This window comes from Alligator sinensis, unplaced genomic scaffold, assembly GCF_000455745.1.
Source record: "Alligator sinensis unplaced genomic scaffold, ASM45574v1 scaffold172_1, whole genome shotgun sequence".
In the NCBI taxonomy this organism is placed as follows: Eukaryota; Metazoa; Chordata; order Crocodylia; family Alligatoridae; genus Alligator; species Alligator sinensis.
The window spans coordinates 1,383,111-1,392,827 of NW_005842168.1; the positions used below are offsets into that span (position 1 = coordinate 1,383,111).

A 9,717-nucleotide genomic window follows, 5' to 3' on the forward strand; every position below is an offset into this window, starting at 1 on the left:
AGGTGTGTGTATAAACTACAGAATTTTAGGACTTCTGTTAGCATGGGTGTCTGGTGCCTCTTAAGTCAGGGGCGCATGTTAACACCAGTCAGCAACCTTGGGGGGGGTTGTCCCCCAGCAACCAATCTCACTTGCCATGAAAGTGGCCACGCCACTTCTGGAAGTCCCATGGCCACTTCCAGAAGCGGTGTGGTCACTTTTGCTGGCGGCCCCACTCCCCGGCTGGCACTTGCAGGGGTGGGCACTGGCGCTCCCGCCTGCTCCCCTGCCGACCGGCTAAATAGGGAGCACGGCCTGGCAAGGGGTGCACCGGTGCTCTCAGGGGGTGCACGTGCACCCCTGTGCACTCCCTACGCATCACCATTGTCTGTTAGGTTTGGGAGAATGCCTCAAGTCTAAATATTTTACACACGTTTCCTCTGTTGAACTCACAGTGGGAGGGAAACATTTAATAGAAAATGAAATATGCAATTGCATTTTAAAATATATAACCTGGTTTAAATAACATTTTAATTTCACCATACAGGCTTCCATAAACAGAGCCTCATTATGCTTGTGCGTTAGTGGTTAAGTAAAAAGTAGTTCTTCAGTGTTTGCAGGCTGTATTGCAAAACTAGATATACATTACCAGAGTTGACAGCAGTATTACACTGCACATTAAACTGCTAGGAAAAAAAACAATCCATATTCTCAGCATCCTTTTTAGTGTAATGATTTAATAATAAATATTCTTTATGCTACAAGTAGGAATACACAGGTTATTACACAACATGTTTTCAGGTAATGATGTAAACTGGGGTTTACATGTCTTCTGCCATGCCATCTACCATCACCCTATGCACAGACACAAAGTGATCAAAGCCCGATTTGATGATGAATCGCAAGTAGGTAGCTTGGCAATCAGGAAACTAAGGGAAAGGAAAAAAAAAAAAAAGTATTTAGCAGTATCAGCATCATTAGCAGAAACATGTAAACTAGTAGTGCCTAACCTTTTCGGCCCGCAGACTAGATAAGCGGTGCGTGGTTTGTCCACAGGCTGGATCTGGTCTGTGGGCCTGTGTGGCGAGGCTGGAGTCAAGCAGTGCTGTTGCGCTTTTTTGTGACCACCCAACTGCCGCTTCCCCTGGTCACTTGAGCCCTTCTCCCACTCACCAGCCACACCTTGTTCGGAAAGAAGTTGGGTGGCTGCCCAAGGCCCAGACAGAACCCAGTGCACTGTCAAGCCACTCTCTTTTGAAGTCTTCAGATACCAGGCACCTTAAGGACTGTGTTCAGGGCCTCTGACCTCCCCTGCAGTCACACCCATGCCTTGCAGGTGTTACCACTAGTTATCACTGCGGAGCTATTTGCCCTACTCATGTTATGGCCCTTCAGGCCTCAGAGGCCATGTAGGAGCCTCATCCCTCTTGGCCTTGGTTCCTTTTATCTAGATGGGTTCTTGTACCTTAGGCCTGCTACCTGGGACCTTGGCTTCTGGGCCCAGCCCTCTAGGCTGCCACCAATTTGGCTTGTATATGGTCCTGGCAAGGCCTACGCTCCTGTGCCTCTCGTTCCCAATATCCCTGCCCCTCAATGGGGTTCAGAGCTCAGTGTGCCCCAAGGCACCCTACCATGTGGCCTCTTCTCCCTTTTTGTATGCCTGGTCCTCCAATCTAACTACAGTAACAGCTGCCTTAACCAGCACTTTGCAAGCCGGCATGCTCTACTAACTGGCATGCTGGCTTGTAAGGTAAAAGTGAAACCAGAAGTGCCCACCGTGGCACTTCCATTTTTGCAGAGCCCCCATGGCCTGGGGCAAAGCAGCCTGTGCTGTCAAGCCCCCACGGCCCGGGGCATAGCAGTCTGCATGGGGCCTGCTGCCCTGTCCCTTGGGGCCTGCGGGAGGGGCAGTGATGCCACAGACGTGGCAGGAAAAGTGGTGGCCCAAACAGGCAAAGACACCTGTTCCGGTTCTCAGTTAACAGGCATATTTTGTTATCCAGCACCCCCCATTCCCCATGGGTGCCAGATAACAAAGCTTTTGCTGTATAACATAAAAGCAGGCTATTGCCTTAACCAAAACCTCCCTACTCTGGGTAAGCAAGCGTCATGAAAGAAAAAGGGAAGCTGTCACTTTAATAAAACCATTCCCACTCTGGGTAACAAACATAAAGGGTAATAAACTTAGCTATTGCTTTAAACAAAGCACTTTCCTCACTCTGGGTAAATGCCAGAGCCATCCTCCCCCAAGTTCTCACCACTCTGCTTATGGTGTCCAGGTTCCTGCAAGGCTTCTTGAGCAGCCGCTCTCTCCCCCAAGCACACAGCTTCTGGCAAGGGCAGGCCTACCTCGAAGGTGTTCCCCTTATCTATCCACAGGTGCTCCTTATCTGAGACAGGTGAGTCCCCAGCTCACACAAGTGTTTGCCCTTAGGGCTAATGACCCATTAGGTCTTCTCTGGTGCTGCTTAGGTCTGCACCCTTATTTCAGCAGCCTGTTTGCTTATGCAACAGACTAATCAGCAGTGTTTTCCCCCTAACGGGAGAGCCTCTGGCTCCATTACTGCCTGATTCAGCATGTGGTACTGGCCCCACTGGGGCCTGATGCGGCCATACTGAAACAGCCTGGCCAGGATGGATGCAACTGTATGGGGCCAAAGCCAAACGCAGCCCCTCAGGATCAGCCCGGCCAAGGCCCAATGCAACTGGCTGGGAATGGCTTGGCCAGGACCCAATCCTGCACAATTTCTGACCCTGGTCAGGCTGTTTCTGCGTAGCTGGATTAGACTCCAACTTGATCCAGCCATGCAGGAAAAAGGCTCAACCCCTTTGTGCAGAGTCAGCCTGGCCAGGGCAGTTCCGATGTGTGGGGCTTGGAAATTTGGTGGTGAAGGAGCAGTGGTAGTGTTAATTGCCACCACTCCCACTGAACCAAATTTCTGGACAGAAGGGGAGACCCACAGGCCAGATAACATGGCTTTGTGGGCTGGATATGGCCTGCAGGCTCGGGATTGATAACGCCTGATGTAAACAATTAAAATGTAGCAGAAGGGTATAGAAATTTAGATGCGTCAATTTTCTACATTGCATGTATAGAAATAATAGCTATCTGGATTTTTATACTGTGGTATACAAACGCCTGCCAGGCATGATGGCAGAGTGATTAAGATGTCTTATTACAGGTCTAGAGGATGAGTCTGAGTGCTAATTAGGACTTGTGCCAAAGTCTACCCCAGATGACCCAGCTGGTCATTCAGACTGGGGAGTCAAAAGCAGTCTCCTATACCCAAGACCCTAAAAATTTAGTTTTGATTTAGTGTACTTCAATATATCTTTGTCAAACTAGTCATCCTAATGCACACACCATTAATATTGTAGGTACTCACTGAAAATTCTTCCGTTTGAAGCTCCCCTTCTGAATAATGAAGATCTAAAAAATAAATTTTACAGAAAATAAGCAAGCAAGCATATATCCAGGTCTGTCATAAGTTTCAATTGGATTTGAGAGTTCGTAGGAGCTGAAGATTTGCAAGGCTTGCAGTGGGTTTAAAAACTATTCTCAACAAGGTGATACAAGAGTTCAAATTTAATAACAAAAACTAAGATTAATTAACAAAAATTAATTTAACATTTTTAAAATGTCCTTAGGGAGATACAGAAACAACTCCCTTAACATAATGTACTATGTTCCATTATACCATTTAAATATGCTTTTGATTTTGAGTATGAAAAAACTGTAGTTGTATGACATAACCATAAAGAATGTGTTGATTTTCCATTATGCCAAGATTTTCACTTAATATCAAATGGAAGCAACATAAAACCTACAAACAATTATGCATGAAGTATCTATTCAAAAGACCAGGTCCACTGAAATTAATGGGATTGCTCCCAGAAGAAATTACTTACATAAATAACTGTGAGATTAGGTGCACGGTATACCAGGTTATACCATTTTAAAACAAAAGATGGATTCCTATTTGTTCAAACAGCAAAGACTCTAAAAGTCATCTAAACTTACATCAAATAAATACAAATTGTGAGAAACTAAAAAAAAAACCCTCTGGCCCATCCCCAAATGCCTGAGTACAAAAAAGTATCAACCTTAATATTATCCTATTGCAGGTTCTTATTCTCACAGAAAAGCTTTGACTAGAAAAGTGCTAACTATTCATTACTAAGAAGTGGTATAGCAATAGGAAGACATAATTCCAAAAGGTTTTCACATACAATTTTTACTTCATTAAAATTGATTTATTAAGTGTATCAGTAGAAATATACAATGAGAATCCTTTCCAATACATCATATTTTCTCACATTTTTTTCCAAAAAGTAGATGTTGGAAATTGGAGTGCAATTAAATGAAAGAGGTACAGAAAGAGCAGTTTCTGCCACTTACCAGGCAAAAGCCAAAGTAAGTCTGCACTGATCTATACGGAGCAATAACTGCTTCTACTCAGTTACTTAATACAAGGAAATATGTGGTTTTCTTAATTCTGCCTTTCAAAAATAAGGTGCATATCTTATTTTGGGGCACACTGTATGCAAGAAAATACAACATCACATACATTATATAAACTTGATTCTGCTAAAGATGTAGAGAGAGAGCTTTAAGTGGATCATCAGATGCATAAAGATCAACACAATTCCTAGACAATCAGAGCTATTGCATATTTGGTTACTCACCTTTTTCAACGCACTTCTCAAAATCTACTGGATCCATAGATAAGCTTTTTTCAATCCTTATAGTCTGCACTGAAATATGTTTAAAAAAATTTCAGTATAGACTTAGCATAGAAGCTGACGTTGTATCATATTACTATTTTACAAACACCATCACTTTAAATCTTCAAAGACTTTTACAAACATTAATCAATTAATCACACTATTAATCAATTAATCACACTATATCCAATATGGTAGGTAGGTAATGATCTTCTCATTACTCTCAGGAAAACTGAAAAATAAAATATAAATGATTGGTCTAAGATAAGCTAAAACTAGAGTTTCCTACTGCCTTGTCTGAAGCCCAATTTTTCTGATTACAGAAATTTGAAAAAATGTAAACAAAGGAAACAGAACATCATTCCCTTAAACTAAACATTAAAATTAATACAGAAAATTATACATAAATTATTTATGGAACTTTTGGAAGCAAATAATATATTATTAATAGTTACCATTAATAAGGTAAACAGATTGGTACATTAAGACTACATTTAGCTATGATAAAATTACAAAGGCTAAGTATCTTCAGGCCTTGGGGCATAAATAATTAGCAGCTCAAGTTTTCCTAATCCATGTATTCCATATATAAAAACCTGTATAGATAAAGGGCTTAATCTGTCTGTCTGTCTGTCCGTAACACTCTTGGGGGAGGTAGCTCCCGGTGGGGCATGGCTCCAGCCAGTGCTGCGTCAAGAATGACCATCAAGAACGACGGGTGGGGCGTGACTCCAGCGGAGTGGGCCAGGCAGAGCAGCCAGGCAGATGGGGGGGGGGGGGGGGGGGGGGGGGGGCATGCAAGCTTCCTCCCGCCCACTCCTGGGAGGCAGCAGCAGTGCAGAGTGCTGGGTGGGGGTGCTCTGTCCCCGCCTGCCCCTCGCCCCCACCCCGTCATTCTGGATGGCCAATTCACTAGTCATAACATAATGCACAATGGTCACTGGTATTGAGAGGTTTCATCTTTTTCTGATATGTCCAAAGAAGTTCATGCAAAATTTTAGAGTTAAAGGACTATAGGTTGGCTCATCTCTCAGCTTGTGAAGTAGGTATAGAATATGACACTATTGTGAACATTAAAATATTAATGTGCACTGTATTCTTACCTAAGTAACATAGAATTGTGAGTTTGCTGAATCTTACACATTTATGGAAACTGATAATGAATTCCTGAGGAAACATTCCTGTTGTCGTCCAAAACGTTTCTGAATTTCTGTTGTTAAAAAAATTACAAGTTTTATTTAAAATCTTAAGATATATTTACAAAATACTGATATCTGCAAAGTAATTTATATTTATTTGTTTTAAAAAGTCACAGCTACGGATCCAATACAACATCCATGATTGCTACATTTTCTCTTTCTCCTATGAAAGCTTTTGGTTCCTCTACTACTCTCAAGTGTGTTCTTGGTCTAATAAAAGATACCACATCTACCCAAAGAACCTTGCCTGCCTTTATCACAGAACATTTGCAAATACCTGAATCTGATTTCTCATTGGCCGCTCCATTCTAAAGTTTGAGTTTCAAGGGCCGTCATATAGAGACCGTTTAGATTCATTTTGTCAGTATTCTTTTCACAGAAAGAATCATAAAGTAGTAGGGTAGGAAGGGACCTCTGGAGGTACAACTCCCTGCTCAAGGCAGGATTTTCCCTAAACCATCCCAGTCAAATGCCTGTCATATTTGCATATTTCTTTCTTGAGACTTTTTTCCATTGCATTCCACGAAAATCACAAATATGTCTACTGCTGTGAGGTCATGCATGCCATATTTCACAGTTGACCTGCCTACTATCTAAATGGTCAGCCACAGGTTATAACTATCATGAATGTTGCAGCAGCCAGGCCTTGCAAATGCAGGTGCCTAGAACTTCTTCTAACTACGCAACATTAGGCCTGATTTTGCTAAGATTTCCACATATGTCTAATTTCATGCACTGTCCATAATCTTCTGTTAAAGTCTTAAATATGTACTATATGCAAGGAAAGAAATCCCACAAAGAGATCCGCAAGAAATAGAGAATTAAGCTACAAACTCTACTTCCAGTTACGTTTATCATTTACTGGTACTTTAAACAAAAGGGAAGTGGCAACTAAGGGCCATATAGTGTTTTCAGAATGCATGCATGGATTACCTTCAGTTAATGAACTGCACCCTACAACCTCAGACACTATTTCATAGTTGGTAGGGTCAGAAGGGACCTGAGCAGATCATCAAGTCTGCCCCCCTGCCATGGGCAGGAAAGAATGCTGGGGTCAAACGACCTCGGCTAGGTGATTATCTTAGGAGTGAGCACCACTTCCCTTGGAAGTTGGTTCTAGATACTAGCCACCCAGTTTTAAGTACTTTGAAAAAACCCTTTTCAGGAATGATTGTGTTCTGGGTGTGAACTGGGGTCACATACAGTGAAGGAGGCTAAAATTGGTAGGAAGAACGTCTATCTAATTCGTTGCAGAAGTTTGACAATTTTATTAGTGAATGAGGCAAGGGACTGCAGAAAAAGAAAAGCTGGATGATGAATGGCTAAGGCAGTTGAATGCTGCGCAGTCTCTTGTGTGATGCTGGGCAAATCACTACAACCAAACTTTTTAAAAATTGTTAGTATTTGTGTGTTTCTTATTTTCTGGGTGCCCTACTTAAGCATCCTCACACTGAGCATGCACATCTCAAATTGAAATCAGTGATAGCTATGCTTCAAATGCACCAAGTGCTATCAAATGCTAAGTATTTTGAAAAATCAGACCCTTGGGGTTTCAACCTGGGCATCCAAAATCAGAAGAGACTTTTAAACTTAATCATTCTGTGCATCTGTTCTCCACCTGTAAAATAGGGGTAATAACCTGACCTCCCTCTGCTGTTCTGAAAACAAAGCATTACTTGTGAAGCACTTGGATACTACAGCAACGAACACCACAGAAAAGCCTAGGAAAATAATAATTCTGTCTTCAGAGCAAGTTTTAAATTGTGTACAGTAAATAAAACAGAGTCCCACCCTCAGCAATGAAAGTACACACTAGCATCTCATTAAGCACTGTCTATTCCACATGCTGATTAAGGCATGGAAACGTAATTAAGCTCTACCGTCATCTCTATGCACAAAGGAGTCAAATTAAGGCTACCCAGAGAACCTTAATTCTGGAATTTTAAAGCTTTTTAATGCTTGGCTTTATCTTAATATTATTTTATTGTAATGTGTATGTGTACACGTATAATATATACAGGGGTATAGGTCGTAGCCATGTTGGTTTATTTAAACCCAAAAGCTGGCTTGCTAAGAATTTTTCCAACTACTTGAGTTGGTCTAACAAAAGGTATCAGATTTACCCAAAGAGCCTTGTCTGTATAATATACACCGTGATACAAAATCCAGTGACAAAATAAGGAATGTCTGTGACACAAAAGCAGCTGATGCAACCACTTTCACCTAGGCAGAGCTAAACAGCAACACTTACCCATCAATGATGTTTTCAGGGGGATATTTTTCATCGCTTGATGTGGCTAAAATAACTTCAGCTCCTTCAGAACTCAGACACGGGTCTGTTAACTTCATCCTGTCTCATTGATCTGCATGAGATTTAGAAACAAATCAAAGGCTGTTGGACTATCGCTGAATGGGAGAGTCACAGAGTTGCCTAGCAGCCAGTTCAGTCCCTAACAGGAATCAGTGCGGGGCGTGGGTCACACTCTCAGGAGAGACACTCGGCCTCTGCTTTCGACAGCTGGTATTTCTTGAGTTACAATCAAAACAGTCCCCACACACCGCTCTGCTGCTGGCAAATGGTTCCTCTTTCGAAACAAGCACAGCTGCTCGTAGTTCATAGCGTGCTCGTTGTAAGCGTGTTCAGAAAGGCTTTTGATGCACTTAAAGCACACACTCTTTTTAACCTATAGCTACATTTTTTTTTTTTAAATATGTCCCTGTCTCAGGCCAAATCCAATAGCCATAATTAAGCTGGCATCCTCCGTGCAAATCCCAGGCCTAAAAGCTTGAGAGTTCAGATTATGCTTGATTTACAAATATTGAAGAAAATATTTTTGAAAGCCCGAGAGTATTTACTGCAGCGCAGCCAAATCATCCACAGCCCTATTGAACAAGGCTCGGGCATTATATTACTGGAAGGTTTTCTTGCAGAAACATCTCAGCCGCCTTCCAAATTCATCGTGATGTTGTCAGACTTTGTTATTTAGTAGTTTGACTGCCATTTCCCCTTTAGTACATGGTCAGCGTCCCTGTTTCTCTCCCGTTGGCTATAATAGGCCCCGATCCTGCAAGGCAGCGTGGCGGCACGACGGCGGGAGAGATCTTTGCCAACATCGTATTATCACAGGAGCCGCAGCGCGAGAAAAGGTAGTTAAAAAACAAAGAGTATGTGGTTTGGGGCTGAACACCAGCTTGCGAAGTCCTCTGTGAAACTGGAAACAGCGGAAGACGTAGGAGTTGTACCGACGAGTGGCAGGAGCACTGCAGCACGGCACGAACGGGGGAAACACTCGCAGACAAGTGATCGCTAGTGACAAGCCATCGCCACCAGTACCGCCCCGCACGCAAGCCATCGCCACCAGTGTTTCTATCTCCGTGCCATTTTCCAAGCGTTCATCTACATGGACTGCAAAAGGTTCAAGACCGAAACACCGGGCCTTCAGCCTCGGTCGGTCCTCTCCGCACACGGCAGCCGTGGCACGGGGCGCTCGGTCCCAGGACAGCGCCGTCCTCGCGGGCAGCCCCTCGCTTTGAGGACGGCCTGTCCCAAATGTTAAACACCACCTCGGCGGCCACCCGGGCACCCTCCCCGGCTCCTGGGAGACCTTTTGTGGCGGGGCCCCCTGCTCCTCAGAGACAGTGGTTACGATTGTCACCACTTTCGGGCCCCGCGTGTGTTGGGCCCTGCCCGGGTGCGCTGCTGAGGGAGGCGGAGCCGGAGGAGGAGGAGGAGGAGGAGGAGGCCTCTTGGCCGCCATCCTCTTCCGAGGAGGAGGCCGGAGAGATGAGTAAGCCGCCGGGGGCGGCGGCGGGG

At 43.8% G+C, this 9,717-nt stretch overlaps 1 protein-coding gene across 1 annotated transcript; it reads right to left on the reverse strand.

Annotated features, from left to right (window-relative positions):
- Window positions 1–653: 653 nt before the first annotated feature.
- Window positions 654–9,649, reverse strand: HSPB11 (heat shock protein family B (small) member 11). Its single transcript, XM_006025804.3, has 5 exons — window positions 8,155–9,649; window positions 5,808–5,914; window positions 4,666–4,734; window positions 3,366–3,409; window positions 654–908 (listed from the first exon to the last, which is right to left on the reverse strand). The coding sequence occupies exons 1-5, from the start codon at window positions 8,250–8,252 to the stop codon at window positions 801–803; spliced, it is 426 nt and encodes a 141-aa protein (XP_006025866.1). The 5' UTR covers window positions 8,253–9,649; the 3' UTR covers window positions 654–800.
- Between the last annotated feature and the right edge of the window lie 68 nt (window positions 9,650–9,717).